Raw genomic sequence first — 22,717 nt, 5'->3', positions numbered from 1 at the left:
GCAAATACATTCTGCTGTTAATCCCGCAGGTAAAGGTACTAAGTTACATGAACGCACTTAACACAGGTCTTGATAAGACAAGCAGCAAAATAGTTATTTTATTAACAGATAAAATCCCGACTCAGGGAAGGAGTGCATGGGGACCAAGATGTCACCTACTTCAGTGCCATCACCGTCAGCTCTGTGGTGTTTCACACCCACAGCTAATTTAGAATATAAACACAAGTGGCCAACTACTTTGCAATAATGACTGACAGTGTGCAAGAACTGAAACACAGCACTAGCAATAATGGCAAATAATGTGAACTGTCAGCAAAGGGTGTGCTGTTAATCAATGCCAGGCTGGTAGAGGTTTCTTAACAAGTCTGATTTATCAGTGTGCTAAGCAGTGCCACCACAGTCAGGTGTGATCCCCAGCTGAGACAGACAGGCAAAGAGACAGACATATACACACATATTCAGCTGCATTGCTGGGAAGGAAACTGCATTGGTAAGTACGGCAGACCTAGGGTAAGTGACTCAGCTGATCCAAATCCCAAATGGCAGAGGCAACTCTTCTGGACCTAGCACTGCCCAAAAAGTGAGAAGGCCTGGGGCAGGGCTGGAGAGTCATAGAGGACACCCATTTTCCTCTCTGTCTGTCCTTGAACCATCTGGGGAGCTAATGGGAACTGCCAGGCGCATTAATTCTGCAGGCAGTGTATTCTGCAGACAGCGGGTACTGGACTCAGCTCACCTGATAAACACCACTTAAAACTTCCAGATTAAAATACTGTAATATGTTAGTAACAATTTAGCAACCAGAAAGCATAAAATAATGAAAAGATGATGAAAATACTGCCTGCTCTTACTTACTGCCTGTAAGTAGGTCCATAGCCCCATTTTTGCCTCTGCATTGCTGGATGGTTATATAATGCACTTGGAAAGAAGAGTTAACTGTTCAATTGCAGTAAACAGCATGAACCGAGAAGCTGCTTGGCACCTCTGCCGCAAATGCAGTTATGTGGGCACTGCAAGCAAAAGCAATAAAAGAGTGTTCAGCTAAAAGAACACATTTATAAAACACTGCTTGACTATTTCCTATTCTGCAATCTGGAGCTGAGTATCCTAGGATCAGCAAACGGTTCATCCAGCAGACATTTACCACTGCTGCTGACATACAAAGACAAAATTACAGAAAACAGGGACAGTCTTTGACAGGATTCAGAAAACAATGGCATATTTGATCTCAGGCATTTCAATACAGAACATTGCTACATTGTTTCAAATGATTTCTCATGAAGATTTCCAGTGACTATCTCATACAAAACAATGAAAAGAAATATCTAGTCTTTGCTGACAAAAGGGTAATGCCATTTTCTATGGCAAGGAGGGAGCTGCAGCCAAGTCAGTGAAAAGGATTTCCTCATGATGGAAGCTGTACTCTTACTTGCACTGATCCAAAAGTGACTAACAAACCGTTATTTTCACAAATGAGAGGCAACTCGAGGCTCTCGAATTCAAAGTTGTTGGCAGTCCTGCCTATTCACTGCTGCTGTATGTTGATTTTGTGTCAATTCTAATCCTGTTGATTCATGGAGCTTCCATTGACTTTAACAGCAGCACTGGGTAGACAAGAAATTAACAGTATTTTCTAGGAGAGGTAAATTTTCAAATAGCTTTTTAAAAGAATACAGAAAATCACTTCAAATAACAGTAATATTATTGGTGAATAGATTTGTTTTCTCCTAATAACACAAAATATAACCTTTCTTGGGCTTGATTTTATTGGTGTTTGTACTAGAGTGATTGTTGCTTTAGGTTTTAACAGCCAAGATGTCTCGCAGAGATAAAGTGTAAATCAACAAAAGGAGATTTTCTGACGTTCTTATCTGTCAAATTCAAGCCAACAAAAGCACCGGGGAAACAAATGATGGCATGCTCTTAGGGGTTACTAATATTTTTCAGCACAGCCATGCCAAGAAAACTTTGTAGGGTTAATCTGACTTGAAAGCACCGGTCTGCATAAATACTTCAGTGGCAGAGATTCAAGAGAGCCACAGTTCAAGAGCTTGCACAACCACTCCCTGGCAGGGCTTACTGGCCCTCCAGCCCTCAGGGCTGCAGTGCCACACTTCAGTAAACTCTGATCTGGCGATACTGTGTCAAAGCCATCATCATAAAGGATGCAATATATTGACCAGCATGAACTCATTCTCTTGGTTCAAAGTCATTTAAAAATGACTTTGCAGCTTAACTTTGTAAAGGGTGTGCCAGCTGACTGCATGTAAAACACAGTCACGTACGGTCACATTCGGTAGTCCCAGGTAATCCTGAGCACATAGATGCATCCTTAACAGTAACAGCGATAAGCAGAGCCTCTGTGTGCCAGCTCAGCCATTTGCGTAGTTCCATTTGAATGGGATAAAGCACAGGACACACAAACCGCCCTGTTGAGCCAAGCTATTGTTCCGTCTGATCCGATGCTACATCCAACAGCAGCTATACGAGAGGCTGCTTAGGGAAGCACTGAGAGCTGTGCTCATGTTTGAAGTCCATTCCCCTTGCATTCTTCCAGCATCCATGAGGAAGTTAGCAGATGCACCCCTGCACAGCACCCCAATACCTGTTTACAGACCTGTTGCCCATAAACTTGTCTAACCCCTTTCCCAGCTCGCCAGTATTGCCTGCCCCTGGGACCTCCTAGGGAAGCGAGGTCAGCAAGTTTACCACTCACTGGGTGAAAAGAGCAGCTTGTTACAAACTGTCTCTTATGAGTTTCATCAAGTGGCTTCTAAACTGAGCACTGCAAGACTTGGTGAGTAACAGCCCCACCTTTACACTACCTACCACCTTTACAGTTCTGTAAACCTCAGTCATCACCCTCACAGCCTTTGCCTCCCAAAATAAAAGAGCCCTATGGCTTGTAGGTTCTCTTAGCAAATCAGCTGCTCCATGCCCTTGATCATTTTATAACATAGTTATCTAACAAAGTTCATTTCTTACTCCTTCAGTACCATGAGGTCCTTATGGATTTACTCGGTGTCACCTGCAGACTTGGGAGTTTTCATTGTTCACCACCTTCCTCAGGCCGCTAACGAAGACATCAAACACAGCCAGTACAAATCCCAGGACATCTGCAGTATGGTCACACGATCCTTGAGAGGTGACCGGGCAAGTCCCTAAGCAACTGGATCTAACCAGACCAGGTTTGAGCAGGGGGGGTCTAGATGACTTCCAGAGGTCCTTTCCAAACTGAACTATTCTGTGAACTGTCTCCTTTCTGAAGTGTAACCTTCAAGCCCTATCCTTCACTTTCTAGTCTTGAACCATCTTTCAGTTCAACACCAACCTCTTGCCCAATCCTGTGGCAACTTAGTTCCTTTACAAAGCTTAATCAGCTTTATAGAAAGCTTGTCAAAGGCTTTTTGGAAAACACAAGTGGATTACCACGTGCACAGAATCCCCTTTATTCACATAATGCCCTTCCTCCAAACTCCAGCAGGTTAGTGAGGCAGGACTGCCCTTGACTAACACGAGCTGCACTGACTTCATCCCAACAGGGTTGTGTATATCCAGGAGTTCTTTTTCATAGATTTTATCATCTTAACAGAAATGATACCAGCTGCCCTCCTAGCTGTCACTGCAGCAGTAAAAGGTTTCTGCACCATCAGCAAGCCTGACTTGCAGCAACGCCTATGAGCACAGAGACCCGTGTCTTGGGCTCTCAGTGTCCCCATTTGAGCAGGGGCTTGGACTGGATGATCTCTAGGGGTCCCTTGCAACCTCTACCATTCTGTGATTCTGTGTGATTCTGCAAAGGGCTGAGATTATATTAAATGCTGCGTGAGAAAATACTCCTCCTCGCACTGATCAGAGCGTGCAAGTGAAGACTGATGCACAGAAACACCTTAAGATGCTCTTGAATGTTTTGGAAGCAGAAGCAAGCGCAGGCGAGGAAAACAGGCTTTGAGAAACTCGCTCGGGCTCTGCCGGGGGGCAGGTCCATGCCGGCCGCGCACGTCCCCGCGGGCGCCTCGCCGCCCGCAGCCTCCCGGCGGCGCCACGTGCCGGCCAGGGCGCCGCCTAACGGCCGCAACGGCCGCGCCAACGGCCGCGCGCGGCAGCGGCGCCATGTTGCGGGCGGGCTGCGGGCGCGGGCTGCGCGCCTGGCGGCGGCGGCCGGCGCGCCGCGCATACTGGCGCAGCGTGGGCTTGACGGAGGGCATCGTGTCGCAGGCGGACACGGACCACCACTTCGTGCACAGGAGCACCATCCCCACCATGCACTTCCAGGACAGCCTGCCCAGGTGGGGGGCTGTCGCCGCCGGCCCCGCGGGGCTGTGCGGCCGGGTGGGAGGAGGGCAGGGGTCCCGCAGCGGCCTTCCCAAGGAACAGAGGGGCATCCGTGGTGGCAGGAGGGTGCTCCTGGGCCGTCCCCTCCTTGTTAGCCTGGCCCCGTGCTGATGCCAAGCTGTGGGGACAGGTCGGTTTGGAGCCGTGGCCGAGGGGAGCGGGAAACCTGGGGACAGAGAGGTGGGGAAACTCCCCAAGGATGGTCCAAACAGAAGTACTGATGTGCCAGACAGCCCCTCTCAGCTGTGTAGGTGGCTTCAGCGTTTTCAAAGAGGCATGAGACCCTGTACTTTTTTCCAGCAGCAGCAGCTGTGGTTTGGGGTCAGGGAGGAAATGGCCTACATGCAGCCTGTTTTGAAAGTTCTGGGCCTTTTTAATCCCCTTTATGATCCCATGGATAAGCCCTTAAGACTGAGTGACCCAGCACATGAACTCCACGAAGAGAAGTGCCTCACAACTCCATAATAGCCCTCAGCGGAAGCTCTGTCCTTCACTTGCCTCTGAGCAGCTTCTTCAGTAATGCAAAAGTTCTAGCTTTTGTTTCCAAAAATACACTACATGGCTACAGATAGCGTTTCTTAGGTAAAACGCTACCTTTCATCAGGTAAATGAAACCCATCTATTAGTATCTGTTAATACGAGGTGATGTGTGCTGTTGGAAAAGAGTACAATGGATAGAAGATTATCTGTAGATAAATAAAACACAAACTATGTAGTTCATGCATAACAAAATGATTTATTCAGCTGTCCATGTCATAGGGTCTCACTGAGTCATAAACAAAACTTTGTTTAAAATTACCTTCTAGTTCTTTTTATAAAACTGCACTTCTCCAGAATAAAAATACCAAGTCTATTAATAACCAGCTATTTTATGCAAAATCTAAATACTTTCCAAGCAGGGATTTCATGACCACCTTATATTAAAACTTTCGTTTTGGTTTTCAGAAATTGAAGGGTCTAGTTCGGATTTGTGCTTCTAAATGGGTTATTGATACTATTTCTTCTTAATTCTGGTATGCTTTTACTGCTTTTTAATTCTCCTTCTAGTTCTCGCTGCTTCCCAACTTCTTCCTGATCTTCTGTCAACCTGCCTTTTATTACAGAAGCATGTGCTGAGATAGCACAAGGGAGGATGATCTGTGTGTGTTGAGGCAGAATGTTTCTTGGGGAAACATTCATTTACTGTGGTCATTTACTGCCTCTTGCAAAGCAATAGAAATTCGCTGAATTCTCATCTAATAGCCTTTTGTATATTCTCTATTTCTAGATTACCCATTCCAAAGCTGGAGCATACTCTTAAGCGGTATTTAGCTGCCCAGGAGCCTTTGTTGGATGATAAACAATACAGGTGTGAGAAGTGGCGTGTGGTAAAAGAATATAAATGAAATGAGCTCATAAATGGGCTTATATTGATGAAGCCAAGGCAGTGAAGCCTAGCTTTCAATGTTTTTATGTCTGATGGTTTGGATTGCTGCTTTTCTGATAAGGCAGCACTTGTCATCAGAGCTTCTTAACAGCTCAGGCGTTCATAATGCTTTTTTTTTCTGTCGGAAATTTAGAGTAGATACTGTATAGTTACAGAAGAGTTGCCTTTTTTAGGGTCTGTTCTCTCAACAGGATTGATAATTAAGGTCTGTCTGGTGAGCAGCCTGTTTTTACAAAACTTACTGCAATTTAATATCCTTGAGACTTTTTCAGTGTCAGGTGACTATAGCCAGAGTTCACTAGTTATATCTGACAAATAGATATGGACAATGTGACAGTCTAAGCTTTTTTCTTTTTTTTCACTTTGGAAATCAGGCTAGCAATCAATGCCTCTTGAGAAGTGGCAGACAAGCTCTAAGCTTGGTTTCACTTTTTGTTTATTGCAATATTTACTTGTAATGCAAGTGGTTATTATTTTACTGTTTTCCTCAAAATGCACATCTGCACTTAAAACACATTTTAAAGCACTGTGACAAGGCATGTTGATTTTCTAAGCTTTTACTTCTAAATACCAGCTCTGCAAGCTTAAGATGCAATCTTGATTCAGGTCATAAAATATTTAAATATTTTACCTAGGGACTTTTAGCTCTAGATTGAGATAAATAAATGTAACTTCAGATTACCTTGCATTTATTACTGGTCTAGAGATTGCACAGATATAAACTAACTTATTAGAATTTGATGTTTTGTGATGCTTACTTCAGTGCTCACCGCTTTATTAATTGTATGGTAGCTTCAATTAAAAATGAGGTCAGAATGCCAAAATAGTCAACATGAAAGATGTCCTGCTCAGAAACAATCAGTATGGATTAGTTTTAAGAGTTTCATTTTTATTTTGTAAAAGATTATCATTTAAGAAAATAAGCAAGAAAATGAATTTTACTATATTGTAATAGTGCACTTTTATCAATACTGTAGGAATACCAGAAGAATTGCCAAGGAGTTTGAAAAAGGAGCTGGAAAGAGATTGCACAGAGAGTTGGTAGAGCTAGATGAAAAGAACACACATACAAGCTATATATCAGGTTTGTTTTCTGCTTCATATCTTAGTAAGGTGTAGCAAAAAGTGGAATCAAACTGTTCAGAAGTACTTTTGGACTACTTGCATTTACTTTTTCATGGCAAGTGATTACATGAAAACATAGCCTTTAAAGGAAAAAAAAGATATAGTGAAAAATTAAAAAATATAAATGAAACTTGCTGTAATATCTTCAATCTTTAGGATTTCTCTTCTCTTTATATCTGTCAAAACACTTACATGAATTTAAAGCTGTATCAACAAACTGACAATTTGCTATACAGGAATATTTTATATGATGTGTTTCTACAGATAGCTAACTAAGATTTAACTGAGTTTTAATCTTATTTTTGTAGATCCTTGGTTTAATATGTATCTTTCTGCTAGAGAACCTGTTGTTTTAAACTTCAATCCCTTTATTAGTTTAACTCCTGATCCAAGAGAAGCCTACAACAACCAGTTGGTTAGAGCAACCAATCTCATAATATCATCCATAAAATTTCTGAAGTCTCTAAAGCATAATTATTTAAGGCCAGATATCTACTATGGAGACCCCAAGTGGAGTGAGAGTAAGCTCTTCAAAAACTTCATTCGTCTTCTTCCAACCTCTGTGTCATGGTATGGAGCATATATGGTAAATGCATATCCATTGGATATGTCACAATATAGCCGTCTCTTCAGAAGTTCCAGAATTCCAAAACTAAACAAGGATGAACTGTTCACAAGTGAATGCTCAAGACATTTGCTAGTGATGAGAAATGGACACTTTTATGTTTTTGATGTGTTGGATTCTGTTGATAATATTCTGCACCCATCTGAAATTGTGGCTCATTTAATTTATATTATACAAGAGGCAGATCGCTTGCCTGAATTTGCACTCTCATACTTGACCACTGAAGACAGGAATATCTGGGCAACAGTAAGGCAGCAACTTCTTGAAGCGGGTAATGAAGAAAACTTAAAGAAAATTGATAGTGCAATATTTTGTCTGTGCTTAGATAATATTTTTCCAAAGGATGAGGATGAGCTCTCCCATTGCTTGCTTCACGGAAATGGCTTCAATCGTTGGTTTGATAAATCTATTAGTCTGATTATTACAGGTGATGGCCGTGCAGGAATAAACTTTGAGCACTCTTGGGGAGACGGAGTTGCAGTTCTCCGTTTTGTAAACGAAGTTTATAGAAACAGTACACGGCACCCAGCTCTTCTACCACATTCAAGGTCTGCAGAAACTACTGTTATAACATGTGAGAGACTAGAGTTTAAATTGAATGACTCAATCCAATCTGCTATACATGTTGCACATGAGAAGTTTGATGAAAGAAAGAAGAAAATGTCCATGAAAAGGTTTAAGTTCAGAAAGTTTGGGAAAGACTATATTGTAAAACAGAGGATGAGTCCCGATGCTATCTTTCAACTTGCCTGTCAGATTACTTTTTATCGACAGTTTGGAAGAGTCGTCCCTTCCTATGAAGCATGCAGTACTGCTGCTTTCAAACACGGACGCACGGAAACCATTCGACCCACCTCTATGCTCACAAAACAGTGTTCACAGGCTATTGTTGAAGAAAGAGGCAAACACAGTGTGGCAGAACTGAGAAATATGATTGATGAATGTTCCAAGTATCATAGACGATTGCAAATGGAAGCTGCCTTAGGTTAGTTCCATACCTATGAAGCTTTTAAAATTGTACTAATGTTGTCAGATTGTGTTAGTGTTTGAAGGCCTCCCAAGACTTACTGAAATATCTAGATCTCAGTCTTTGCTGTTACAAACAAACTATAAAAGATGCTTTAAGAATCAGTGTTCTGCCCATTTGGCTGCTGTGTAATCTGTAAGGAAGTTTGGAAATTGTGTTTTATGAAGGGTGTATTTTACCTAAAACAAACAAAAAATCAGAATGTCAGCCCTTATTTCCTGCAAATTTAAGGAGTGTTAGTTTCTCTTATATCTCTGTTATATATTAACCTCTCAAGCTAGAGACCTTAAATCCAAATACTCCTTGTTTATATTGCTCTCTTCAAAATGTTACCAAAAAAGGTCATTTTTAAAGTCTAGAGAAAAATTCCTATGATTCTGACCCGTCCATCTTTCAGTGCTATCTCCTTGTCTCATTTCATTTGCTGTGTATTTTTGATGATAATTTTTTTACTTCACTTTTAATAGTCTCAATATTCTCTACCCCAGCATGCCAAATCTCATTGCTTAACAGTTTGAGACGCTTAAAATAACTGAAAATGAGAAAGTACATTAGTTTTTGTAGGTAGCTCCTTTCTAGGTCTCTTCAGAATGCTATGCGACTATTAGAATTGAAAATCATTTCTACTTGTACACACTAATTTTTATTAGAATATGAATTTGGAGAGGGGCAATCCAATGCATGTTTGGGTTTGTATCTTTAAAAAGTAAGTACTTAGCTGTATAGTGTAGGGGAGCTACTTGAATTGAAATTTATTGAAGGAGTTACTCACCAGCTCTTTAACCAGTTAGGTCCTCAACAGCTCTAAGGGCAGATGTTATTGCAGGATACAGCCATGCCCCAACAATGATCCATTTGAAATAACCCTTCCTTCTTGCACACACACACAAAGTGGTTCTATGGCATACTAGGGCTCATATAGATAACTGCACAACAATTTATTCAGCTCTCCTAGCCAGATGCATCTCTTAGTTTTTCAGAGCATCCATTGAAAAGTACAAATAACATTTGATTTAATCTGTCGCCTTTGTAAATGCAAGAGTGGGAAAAGAAGGCACATTAGTGACATTGCTAGGAGGAGGGGTTATGTAAATATATGTTCCCATTATGAAACCTGGACTTTCAGAACTGGATGTCTAAATTGAGCATCCATAATTACATGGTGTTGAGTTCAGTAGAAGCTGTATTACCTGAACAAAGGTGCAAGACCACATCTGTCAGGCATGTCACTACAACGAAGATGCTCAAAATTATTAACCTAGGTATTTTATTAATCTGGTATAGTAAAGGGAAATGTCAGAGTCCCAAAGTACCATTTCTAGCTATTTTAGCTTTTGTATTTGCCTCCTACAGGTTAAAAAAAAATCTCCCTATTGCCTGGTGTTGAAACAGGTCATGCGTTTTGTTTTTTTAGGGAATGGATTTGATCGCCATTTATTTGCCTTGAAACATCTTGCTGTGTCCAGAGGTGAACCTACGCCTGATTTCTTTCTTGACACCGCTTACCAGAAAATAAATCATAATGTAATTTCAACTAGTACCTTACAGAGTCCTGCAGTTAATCTTGGTGGATTCGGTCCAGTAGTATCAGATGGCTTTGGAATTGGATATCACGTGTCGGATACCTGGTTAGGATGTAATGCAACTAGCTATTTAGATGAAGAGCTACAGGAATTTCTGAGGTGCCTTGAATATAGCTTAAATGACATTTTTGATATTTTAGAAGGAAGACCACTTATCCCATAAGCAATAGCCAAATTTGTTTCTGAAGTAGCTGCTGATTATTGAAAATAATGACCAAAAAAATGAAAATACAATAATGAGCATTATTACTGGAAAATGCAAATGTAAAAATCAAATATAAAAGGGAAACATGAGCAGGCTGATGCTAAAAAGTGGCAGTGGATCTCATGCTGTTATTTCTTGTTCATTAGTTTTTAACGTTAATTTAAGTCTTTCCTTCCCAGTCTTTGTTACTACAGTAGCATCAGTTGATGTAATCTGGTCTGTTTTTTCTCTTCTTTCCCCCTCCCTTTTTGGCCATGGTCATCTGTTTCTTCATGGTTTTTATATTTTTGAAGAAGGTTTTTAGAGTAAAAGTTTATCAAATTGAGCATGAGAGGCATTTTGCTGACTGACTTCAGGTGTAGTTGTTCATTGTACACATTGATTAAGATCAGTTAACTTTTCTGCCAGGAAAAGCAGCAGCTTCTGGCATTTTAAACAAGCAGGTTTTTCACCAAAGCTAAGCTGTGTTTGTGACTGCACAAAAATCTCTCTCTGCAGAAGTGACTACACAAAATGTCTCTTCCTGAATCTGCAGAGGGCAATTCATTCTACAACACTCTGCCTCAAAGTACTGCAGCAGTGATACCGTGCTTTCAGCTTTTCATTCACAAAGAACTGAAATTAAGTTCCATGAAACTGAAAGTCTGGATAAGAAATTGAAAAAAAAAAAAAAAAAAAAAAAAGACTTGGTGATCATCACTTAGCTCTCCAGTTCCCATTTGCCTTTCTTTCTCCTCTCTTTATATCCCAGAGTAGGAAGAATTGAGGATGTAGAGATGTTCTTAAATGTGTATCACTGCAGCACAGGTTTGGGATAGGACCTATAAACACTGATAACGTCAAAAGGATTCTTGTCTCAAATGTATGTAGTACCATGTCACTTATAACTTGTATAACAGTTTATTACATATGTGAAAAAAAATCCAGTTACTATTAAAGAACTTTTTCCTTGCTGTTTTTTTTTAATCACTTGAAAAAGTTTAATTGGCAACAACTAATCATATATTTATCATTTTCTTGAGATGGAATGTTACAATTTGTAGGCACAAAGTGCGTACCTGAAATCACCATGAAGGAAGTTCTTTCTTCATATAAAAGAGCAGTTAGGTTATGTTATTTTGTACTCTGGAAAAACAGACTTTCAGTATCTTGACTCAGTTACAGGACTAAAATTAACAAACAGTTAATTTTTCCTTATTTGCCAGGAATAATGGGGATCATTATCGTTTTATCTTGCTAGAAAATTGTGATATTCATTCAGAGAAAATGTATATACAGCAGTGTTCCTGTCCCAAAGGCATGCATTGTTCATATCACATGGATCACATACAGAGTAATCAATATAATGGAAAATCCACACTAGTTCTGACAGAGTATATTAAACATGTAAGTCCAGAAGTGAGCTAATGGATATTAGGTCTTTAATTCTGAAGGGAAAAAAAAAAAAAAAAAAAAAGTATGTATGTCTTTGTCTTTATTCACCTATTGACTTTCATAAAAGTGGTCTTTATATCAGTAAGGAATAATAAGTGATGAGTCTGTGATTTCTAAATTCTGTTACATCCCATAAACATCTCTCAGCCCCTTACATTGCTCCAGAAGTCCTGTCCCTAACTTCAGCACTGCTGTGGTTTTGCATTTGAGGAGCGATGGTCTGAGACACCACTCTTCTACCTGAGCTGATAACCCTAGTTGTGTGTATGTATAAATATACAGTGGGATATTAATACAGTTAAAAATGGATTCTATAGCAATATGAAAGCCGTGTTGCAAAGAAATATTTATTAGCCTTGCTGTCATAAAAAGGCACTGCTTTGAAGGTGCAACAGTATCATCATGTGTTACGCCTACGGATTAGAGCATGGCTCTACAATTTTTAAAAGATGGAAAACAGTGAATAAAGAAATTGTCTTGCAACTGACTCATTACCATGAGTTATAGCCTAGTAGATATATATTTACCTGGAAATATATATAGATAGGTATTTTAAATATATAATCATTCAGATCAGCTTCTTTTAATGAAAATTGAAAGAAGCCCATATCCTGCGACTAAATAGTATTCCCATGTGCTGTAAAGTATTCTGCTAGTACTTTTTAAGATCCCATCTCAGGTAAGCAACCTGCCACATTTCCTGCAAAGTAAAACTAAAATTAACTTGCAAATGTGCTTATTCTGAAATAATGGAAGAAAACTTCCAAACAGGATTCCTTGTTTTGGAAACTCAGTTCCTCCCCTTTGATATTAGCAACCTTAACTTTGTGGCCCCGCTGGCACGCTGCCCTCTATTGTCCTGGCTCCCTGGTGCAGGGGAACTGGGAGATGGCCGCAGCGATGCTGTTGGTGGCGTTCATGCCTTGCTGATGCTCACACTGCTCTCGAGGTGCAAATGGGAAGTTGCAGGAGCCTGTTTCACATTGAACACTAAGGGCTTGTCAAAGGTCCCAAGTTAAAACTTGCACTCCATTTCATCTGGGCTACTTACTCTGAATACGCAAATAGGCCGAAAGCCGTTTGTCCCCACGCAATCTCCTTTGTCAGGGACCTACTGGGAGCAGTAGGGAGGAAGTTAATCCTCCTCCATTACCTGCCTGGTGACAGATGCAGATAACCGCGAGTTCCCCTTGAGCAGGTCCCCCCGCTGTACTTTACCTAGCCTTGGCGCACAGCTATCAAAGAGCTCTCTGGGAAACACACTCAGCCAAGTCATCCAAGGACTTCCTAGTCTATCCACACACATTTCTAGCTCTGTTCCCGACATGGGCAGGTACCTAAGCCAGTATGATTGTAGCAGGAGCTATCAGAGTTTAAACTTACGTTGCTGCTTTACTGGTTATACTGGAGGGGATCAGCTTGCGAGGACTGCACTGTCCCCTCCGAGTCTGCACACCAGTGCTCTGGGCAGAACTCTGAAAACGCAGCCTCAGGAGGAGTTCATCAACTTTCTGGCTCCCAGCCTAGCACATATAGGAAGTGGCTAAATATGTCATTCCTTAAGTAATGGAAAAGCTAATTATTACAGTGAAAGAGTGAAACTGCTGCCCCTTGCATAGGACAACGAGTTGTGTTCCTTATGTAAGAGCTCAGGAAATGGAGTTAGAACCATTCTGTTTTTCTGTCTCTTTAACTTAAAAACACAGGAAATGAGATTTATTTTGTTTAGCCCGAAGGAATTTTGGACTCTGCTTCCATTTTGTAACGAGGCGAGACAAGCACAGCGTTTGGGCAAATGCCAGAAAACAATTTTGAATTATTTTGTTTCATTTTCAGTACTTACAGTCTTTTCTAGAGGAACACTCATCTGGACCAAAACTAGAGAACATGTAAAATGTTAATTTCTGCTTCAGTTTCGCAAAGTGTATGTTATTCACAAAAAGGAGTTGGAGATTCCCACTGAAGTTTCATCCTTGGCCTCCTCAGTGCTACAGGGATCAAACAGCCCTCCCTTGGGAGCTCACAGGTAGGCAAGTGGCTGTGTTCAGGGCAAGTGACAGCCTAGCTGCAATTCCATGCATCTTGGCTCCAACTGCACATTTATGTCCTACTTGAAAGAGAAAAGACACTGGTGCAACTGCAGCCGTAAGGTTGTCCTGCAGAACATGGCTTGCGCCACACCGAACGCAAGGTCTGGGTAGCAGAATGTGGAAATCATTGTGGCTCGTGTTTGCTGTGGAGTGCGTTTTTCTCAGATAGAGTCCAGCTCCCTCTCCTGCCACACCTGCCACTCTGGACTGGGAGCCAGCTAACAGGAACAGCTCAGTAAGCTCGGGCTTAAATTCGGCTTTGGGCTTCTAAATAAGGCCCTTTCTGGATCCAGCTCTAGTTCTTCGATCTTTTACCTCAGAGAATTGCACAGAATAATTAGTTGGATTTTCTTAATTATGTTTGGATAAAATTTGTAGGATAACAAGTCAGGCTCCACAGTAATAATAATAATAGAACGAATATGAGGAATTACATTTCCTGTGAAACTTCAAGCTGAAGGTTGTTGGTAGGGACAACAGTAATGGACAAGAAGCACCACTTTATTCCACATAGTGTATGAATAGTAATAGCTCTACTAAAAAATAAGCATTTGGCACACAAAGCAGGTGAGAAGGCATGAGAAGACAGAGACATTTCACCCAGCAGTGTAGGAATCTATCAGTTCATCCTCAGAGAATAGGTGTGGAATAAGAGGAAGGAAACAAACTAACAGTGCCATTATGGGTCATAAAAGAAGCATCTGGTAAAAGCTGTCCACAGAAGTGAGCAGATCATTTCTGTTGAAACTAACACTGCCCAAGTGACAGCAGTAAAGCAGCACTGTGATTAATGATGAACGCAGAGGTTGCACATGTTTTTAAATACTAGTATGTCTCGCCTAAGCAGTTTAAGCATTTCTAATAAGCCTATTGTCCTTACATTAACTAGTTATCAGTGCTATTGAAAAAAATAGTGAAGATCAAGCACTATTTCAGGTTGACACATTCTCTAACAAGCCCTCTATGCTCTAAGCTGCTAATAAAAATTCACATGAACACCTGCACTACTGAAACAGTGCAAGGTGCACGTTTTTCTGACAGCAAGCTTCAGGTTTTCTTTGGGTGCTGAGTCTCAGGGAAAATACAGTGAGCTCTGCAAGGTGACACAGTCTCCTGGGAGGTGCCAAGCAGGCTGAACACCTACTATTACTTAAATTTGGATGTGCTACATGCTCTAGGTGACCCTGGGTGTGCAGGGGGGTTGGACTAGATGATCTCTAAAGGTCCCTTCCAACCTCAGGGATTCTACAGTTCTGTGGTTCTGTGATAGGGCCAGGTTCCTGGGTGCTGAGCCAGTACAGAGCTAGGAACACTGAAAAACATCTAAACAGTTACACTGACTGATCCTCTAAGCTTTCCTGGGGCAAACAGCAGGTACAGAAGTATGTTATTTCTCTGCAGCTATCTGTGCTCCGCAAGTATAGGGATTTTTCCAAGATAGTAAGTACACAGCAGATGCATATTTTAACATGCAATAGTAAACAACTAAAAGGGATTGGAGGTTTTTTCAAACATAGTCTTATAGAGCTGCAGGTTTTCTTCTTTGCTGTCAAAAATCAGAAACCTAACATGATCAAGTGTATGATCAAGCACTTCCCTGGATCTTAACTAGAAAATTTAATGCTGCAAAAGACTAAGTATTATTCTACCAATGTGAACATGCATATAAAAACTGGAGTAAAACTTTCTACTACTAGTGTCCTACTGAATGTCAAACAGGCAATAGCATGTTATTCAAAATCATACCTTTCTTACACTAAACAGTGTTTTAGTTAATTTAAAAAGCTGAACTCAAAAAAATAGAAAAAAAAAAAGTTTTACAGCAATCCTCAAGCAAAAATTCTAAAAATGGCGGTGATTAAAAAGAGAGAGATAAAATCACAATGTACAGACCCTCTAGAAAAGTAATGTTTTCCTGAATTTCCTGCTGAAAAGTAAACTAGCAGCAGTATTCCTATATGAATTGGTATTCTTTGGTATATGGTACCTGTTGCTAGCATAATGAGTCCAGAGGAAAAAAAAAAAAAGCTCAAAAGAAACTCACTATCACAGGAAACAAACAAACCAATAAGGGTATTTTGGAGGATTGTACAATATTTCTTTCATTTTCTTCTCTGGAGATCTTCCAAACCCGCTTGGACACAGCCCTGTGCCACATGCTCTGGGGGGTTGGACTAGATGACCTCTAGGGGTCCCTTCCAACCTTAAGGATTCTATGATTCTATGATATGATTCCTATTTTTAATAGCACAAGATATTAACATTTAAATTTCACCAGAAGTTTAATTAGGTGAAGTAGAAGGTAGGAAAGGGAAGCACTATTCCCTTCCCCTCAGCATGACCCAGGTCAATGTTCACCCCAAGTCCTTTTCAGGAGCAGTTGTATTACTTCAGCACCTTCCTTCCCTTCCTTCCTACCATCTACACTGTGGCTGCAGGAAGAGTAAGAAAGAAAAACATGCCCAACTGGTCAGTAAGCAACAGCCGTTTCTAGCAGATGAGCAAGATGTGATTCATCTGACAGAAGGCAGGCATTTACATCTGAACCGCTCAGCACCATGAATTAATGGCCAGTGAGAAGAGGGAAAGGAACACGTTTCTATGGCGTAGTTCTAAAATAAACTGAAATAGGTCAGATTTGTGCTTGTCTGTTTCTAAACTTGAAGGTAAAGTTCCCAATTTCTCTCTACTGATGATGAAATCCATGCAAAGGGACACAATCAGATGCAGACATCTAAATGGAAACATGATGAGCCCTTCATACAGTGATATAAAGTCATACCATGCTTTGCTTTCTTCATTGAGATGAATTGAGCACAGATGCATTCCTCTGCTCCTTAGTATTTAGAAACATATTTACACGAAAAGTGATTTTAACATGGACCTACTTATTAATTCCATATATTAAGACAATCCAAGGAATGAACGGCAGAAACTCACACATGAAGAGCAATTAGCTTGAAACTGGACCTGAATAAGACAGAATTTCTGCAAACAGCCACGTTAACAGATAAACAGGTCAAGCACTCTGGGCTAAGCCATCACAGAATATCTCCCAGAATGTCTCCTGGGAACTCAGAAGCAGCACTCCTGACTGCATGGAGCAGGCAGGCGGGTCCACCATGTCTCAGCCCGCAGCCCACCCTTCATGCAAGGCCAACACAGAGACAAACTTTATCCTGAGAGCAGGCATATCAGGACAGATCTGAGATGCGAATTCACATGAAGACAACAAGCTTTATATCTAAACAGAAAGTATGTTTTAAGAAATGAATAGATAGTAATGTGTTTAAAATAAGTTTTTTTTAAAAAAAAAAAAAACACACATGCACACACAGCAACCAAACAAGAAAAAGAAAGAACCGCTACATTATATAGCAAATCTTTTTACATGACAGTTTCTCTCTTTCCCAACAACAGAATCTGGAAAAATGAATTATGCATGACAAGTACTACTGACATTACATGATGTACTATGAAAAGAGTTCAGTGAGGAAGAAGAAAATAAATACTTCTATGGAACCACGGTAGTGACGTGTAAATAGATGTAGAGAAGCACATTAAAATTCGTTCACATATTGTACTTCTCTTTGTGAAAATCTGGCTCTTTAGATTAATAAAGGTCAGAAATTAACTAGCATATCTAGAAAGTTTAAAATTTCAATCTGTCACTTACACAGAAGGCACTGTAAGTATAAACTGTTAAATATGTAAATATAACCTTTATACCAGACTATTTAACTTAAACTTTTCAATGTGTTTTATAAGCAGTAACAACTCTGTACTACTCTGCCTCATAAAAATTAGAATACTAGCAAATAAGATCTTTGAAATGTCAAGTATTATGAAGCAGTCATAAGTCTTTTTGAAAGGCAAGAGCAAAAACACTTTGCCAGCACATGATCAGTTGGTTCTGAGAAGATAGGAGCCTCTACATTTATCTTTTTGTTTCTACATTATTCAATGCTTTAACATAACATTACTCCTAGAATTTTATCTGGAAACAATCTTCACAGCAACATTAAAGTTTCATTTAATGACAATGATTCTTCATTTATCAGGATTCCTCCTTATGTCTACCATTTGTACTGCTACTTGTGATTTGCTTTATTTTCCCACAGCAAAATCACCATTGCTTTTGTACTTGTCAGCATAATAGTCCGAGTCAAAGCTTACAGACAAATCTGGAGGGCTCACGTAAATGTTTCCGTTGTCTACGGTAACTTTATGAATCCTTTGTTTCACTCCTTTTGATAGCCACCGAGGTGTTGGTGATGGTTCCAGAGGGTTTATGGCTTGATACAATCCTTCTCCTGTTTCCAAAGTAATTTTATACTGATGCCAAGGACAAATAATACACGACTGACCATTGATATCCTGAAAACGGAAAAAAAGCAGAGTGAAATAGTGAGCCACTCCATTTTTCACCTTGAGATAAAAAGATGTACAAAGTATCAGCTTAAATAGAGTGACAGGAAATGTTCTTACATAAATGCCTGTTTCTTGCAATGCTATTTTCAGATAAAATTATTCAAAAATGCATTAGATATCAAATGACTATATTTGCATGCATTATTTTTATTACTCTTACATACCTCTATATCTCCAAGATGTAAAGGTCCTCCTGCATCTAAAACACAGTAGAGAATGCCATTAATTTATGTAATAAATTTTACACTTAGTTGTTACAACATCAAGATCACATGCACAAATATCTTACGGTAGCAACGAGCATCCATAGCATAAAATTTCCCTTCATGGTAGAAAACAACAACTTCTCTGCCGTTGACCTTGGTGGTTATTCTTTGGGACTTTTTTATGTCATCTTCTTTACCAACATATACAAGAGTATCATGCTCCATTTCAGCTGTCCCTTTGCTCACGTTGTGCAAATCCTTGTCCTTAAAACACACAAAGGCACTTCATAAATGAATTCATCTTTGGATATCTACATTTAGAATGCATGTCTTCATCACAGAAAAGCCACTATCCATTTAACAAGCAACATGAAAGGAAATAAATCTTCATAAAATCATCAATATGCACATGAAACAAAGCTCAGGAACTTGATAACAAGGTTTAGCCAAAGATTTCATTACCAGAATGGTGACTGGAAATACTGATGGTTGCAGACAGATATCTGAGCCAGAGACAGATAATTTCTAAGTATTTGTTCATTTACACTTTAATCACCATCTCCTTTCAAAATCTATATGCAAACAAATAAGAGGATGCTAAATGTACAATACAGCATTTGCCATAAAGGTAAATAATAATATTTGCATCTAAATCCAGTATTGTTTAAATAATGACTAAATATACAAATGGATATAATTTGATTTAAAAAATATATATATTGGCTGTAAAAGGGAAAAAGATCGTTCAGCAAGAAGCTGTCTCAAATCGGGGTTTTTTAGCAAACATATTCTGCCCTTCCCTTCCTTCCCTGATTTATTTAAATGTCTAATAGGCTCAGCCTTTCAATACGGGGGCATAAACAAGTCTACCTTTTTTATCACAGTCTGTACAAATGTCTTATCTTTGAGACTTTCAATCTGCCTCTCAAATGTGGTTACGCTTAGCTGCTGTGTTCCAGTTACCCTAGAACTCTGGTAGATGCACGGCACACTCGCAGCACAACCCCATTACCATCAGCTCCTCCGGAAATCAGGCTAGAAAAAACATCTTTGCATGCCCCAAGATATGAGAGGAGTTGCAGACAGATATACGCAAGTTGCAAAGAGCTACAGAGAGTAGCGGAGCTTCTTGATCACGCAGCAAGCCACACTCCATACCTGAGATCCATACCAGATCACAAGAGAGATGAGGAAACACATGAGGAAATGGAGGCTCAGAATAACGAGGTCCAGCATAGCGAGGTCCTGCATTGCCTCTCTTCAGCATTGCCACCCCACTAAGGCCTGCTTTGTTCGTGCACGTAGCAGCTTTTATCAAAGCGCTTCTTTACGTAAAAAGCTTTTTTTTTTTTTTTTTTTCTTGCAGAAAACGGGCTAGCCCCAAAAGCATAAGGCAGGCAGCCTTTACGCAAGGCTCAGCACAGCCAGGGTGAACTGTGCCAGGGCTGATAAAGCCGGGAGAGGCCCTGGGGCTGCCCTGATAAGGGGCAGGCCTAGCTCCGAGTTGGATGTACTGCTTTGCTGCTTGCAGGCAACACCGCAGCACTGCCTTCCACCGCACGGGACACGGGCATTGAAAGCCTTGCTTCAAAGCCATTTATTACGTCCCCAGGTGTATTCGTGCCCAACGACTGCATGTTTCTGGCTAGGATGTCATATAAACAACAGCACAGTATTTTCAAGGCCTGCTAGAGTTGAATATGCATAAATCAAATAAATATATAAGTTCAGATTCCTTGCGTTCTAGATAAAGGCACTCTGCCAAATCTTGCCTAGAAAGCAAAATACTTTTCAGACTCAAAAAACTATCCATTAAAACATTCACTTTTTACATTTTTATTTAGAAAATAAGCACCATATGGAGCAGTGTAATCATGAGAACTTTTTACTACCATTTTTATACTATCTATATCTTTAAATTCAGCTATCTACAGTTTTACTACTTTTGACTAACTCTGTATTTAAACTTCCCAGATCAGCCAAAACCTTAAAATACACATGCCACAAAAACATTTTTTGTGAAGACATCAATAAAAAAGATATGTATATAGATATGTAACTTTGTCCTGACCAGTACTGAAATAACAGCACCAAATCCCCTGTTCACGTAGCGCAGACTTGCTACAGGCAGCCTGCATTTGTGTGAGCCTACTCACTGTGCAGCCTCCCTAGGCAGAAGCCTGGCTGAGACTGCTGGTGTTTGTGCACCCCACATTTATGAACAGGAATAGGTAATAACAGCAAATTGCTGCATTTTGCAGGCAGATTGAGATGTGAAAGGCTATCTACCGGAAAATAAGGACAGTTCCAGCCAAACCAAAACAACACCCTGAAGGCAGCATGTACTTGTCAGTGTAGTACCAAATTTCGTGGCAAAAGACTGCCTTCCCTTAGGAAAGAGGAGAAATCAAAAAGACTCGGTAGAATGAAAAGACTGCAAACAGACTGTCCCGTTGGGAGCTATTGGGGACTTCTCACCTATGGAGTGGAAGCACACAAACAAAAAAACAAACAAATAAATAAGTGGTGTGTGTGCAGGGGGTTCAGATGGAAACTGAACGTGCAGGAGGCGGCCCTGGCTCCTTGCCGTCAGCACCTTCCCTGGTTCCCTGGCCGGGCGCGGGGCGGCAGGAGGGCTCACGAGGAGGGCTCACGAGGCCGCGCAGTGACCTGCCCCGGGAGACGCGCTGCCCGCTGCTGGCCGCAGGGCCTAACGCTGGGATGGGAAAGGGTCACCGAGGCTGAAGTCTATTTTGCTCGGCCGTGCCGTTTCCAGGCGCTGAACCGCTGTGCAAACGGGGCACGGGGAGCAGCGCCGCCCGCGCAGGCCTCCCGCATCCCGGACGGATGGTACGGGATGGGGCGGCAGCGCCTGACCCAGCGCCAGGCCGCGCCGGCTTCCCGCGGCCCGGAGCAGCCCGGAACCACCGCGCAGGCCGAACCGGGCCGGGCCGCGGGGCGGGTAACAACGACACAGACCTCAAACACACACCCGCAGCGCGGCCGCACCGCCCGGCCCCGCCCCCGCCGCTCCCCCCACCTACCGCGGCCGCCGCGAGCCGGACTACAGCTCCCGGCGGGCGCCGCGCGCGCAACGGCCGCAACGGCCGCGCAACGGCCGCGCCGCGCGCTCCGCTTCGCGCACGGGACCGTCTCCAGGGGCGGGCGCGGGGCCGCCCCGCTCAGTGCCGCGGCCGCTGAGGCGGAGGCGGCGCCGCTCCGCGCGGGCAGCGCCGTGCGAGCCGCCTGCAGCCGCCGGCGTACGCGGAACGGCCGCGGCGTGGCGAGGGAGCGGCGCTGCAGCGCGCAGCTGCGCCGCGGCGGCCCGCACGGCGAGCCCTGGGCTCGGGACGGGTGGTGGTCAGGGTGCTTTCTGCCGGCCCGCCTTCGTGCTGCCCCAGGTGTGCAGCTGTCCATCCTGTGAAGCACGTGGCTTTAGAACAAGGAATATGTACTTTTTTGTTTTTCCCCGGGTTACCAAAATGCGACTCACCAAGCACAACTTAATTCCCGAATTTAGCAGAACTGATAAAAAAGTTAACTGCTTGAAAGAAGCGTGTAAGAAGCGACATGATTTTCGCAAGCTACTTCGTTTTCAAAACATGGTGAAAGCACAGTTTTAATTCCTGGAATGAACCAAAGTTTGAGCCCTATCCACTAGCTGAATTTAAAACATTTCGATCAAAAAGAAGGCATCCTTCCATCCTCCCGTCCCCATGGCTGAACCGCTAAGTGGTTTCCTAATTAGTTGGGGTTTTTTTTTTCCTAGTAATTTCTCGGAGTTTTCCGTCTCCCGCGTACCCTGAGCCGCTTCCCCGCGCTCCTGCACGGAGGCGCCAGGTGCCCTCTGGTGGAAGCGGGGGCGAAGGAGCACCGGGATGAGGACACGCTCATCCCCAGCAGCCAAGCACTGCTCCTCTCCCGAGCGGGGCTCCCCCAGCTCCTTCTCGTGTGCGAAATCTGCTTGGAGCGCGAGAAAGACCGAAAGGAAAAACGGGAATGCGAGAACGGGCGCTGCCGCGGATGCCCCGCGGGAGCGCGGGCGGGGACGCGCCGGGGGGATGCGCGGCCCCCTCCGCGCGCGCCCCGTGGGGGGCAGCGCCCCTATAAAGGCGCGGGCAGCGCTGCCGCCGCCGAACTTAGCGCCCGGCGCGGGGCTCGCGGCGCCATGGAGGGGCCCTTCGCGCTCGCCAACCTCTCCGTCGAGCCGGGCGGCAGCCGCAACCTGTC

The 22,717-nt window shown here is 42.3% G+C and overlaps 2 protein-coding genes across 2 annotated transcripts; one reads left to right on the top strand and one right to left on the bottom strand.

Annotated features, from left to right (window-relative positions):
• Positions 1-4,113: 4,113 nt before the first annotated feature.
• On the top strand, positions 4,114-10,321 carry LOC112951400 (carnitine O-palmitoyltransferase 2, mitochondrial-like). The gene is made up of 5 exons (XM_026044096.1): positions 4,114-4,289; positions 5,603-5,683; positions 6,739-6,845; positions 7,195-8,496; positions 9,953-10,321. The coding sequence occupies exons 1-5, from the start codon at positions 4,114-4,116 to the stop codon at positions 10,282-10,284; spliced, it is 1,998 nt and encodes a 665-aa protein (XP_025899881.1). The 3' UTR covers positions 10,285-10,321.
• Positions 10,322-17,274: 6,953 nt separating this feature from the next.
• Positions 17,275-19,834, bottom strand: RFESD (Rieske Fe-S domain containing). Its single transcript, XM_026044119.1, has 4 exons — positions 19,646-19,834; positions 18,571-18,751; positions 18,446-18,480; positions 17,275-18,227 (listed from the first exon to the last, which is right to left on the bottom strand). The coding sequence occupies exons 1-4, from the start codon at positions 19,736-19,738 to the stop codon at positions 17,958-17,960; spliced, it is 579 nt and encodes a 192-aa protein (XP_025899904.1). The 5' UTR covers positions 19,739-19,834; the 3' UTR covers positions 17,275-17,957.
• Between the last annotated feature and the right edge of the window lie 2,883 nt (positions 19,835-22,717).

The sequence above is a fragment of the Nothoprocta perdicaria genome, unplaced genomic scaffold (genome assembly GCF_003342845.1).
Source record: "Nothoprocta perdicaria isolate Ctin4 unplaced genomic scaffold, notPer1 scaffold_35, whole genome shotgun sequence".
NCBI lineage: Eukaryota > Metazoa > Chordata > Aves > Tinamiformes > Tinamidae > Nothoprocta > Nothoprocta perdicaria.
The sequence above is the reverse complement of the archived record's forward strand: the minus strand, read 5'-3'. Positions and strand labels throughout refer to the sequence as shown.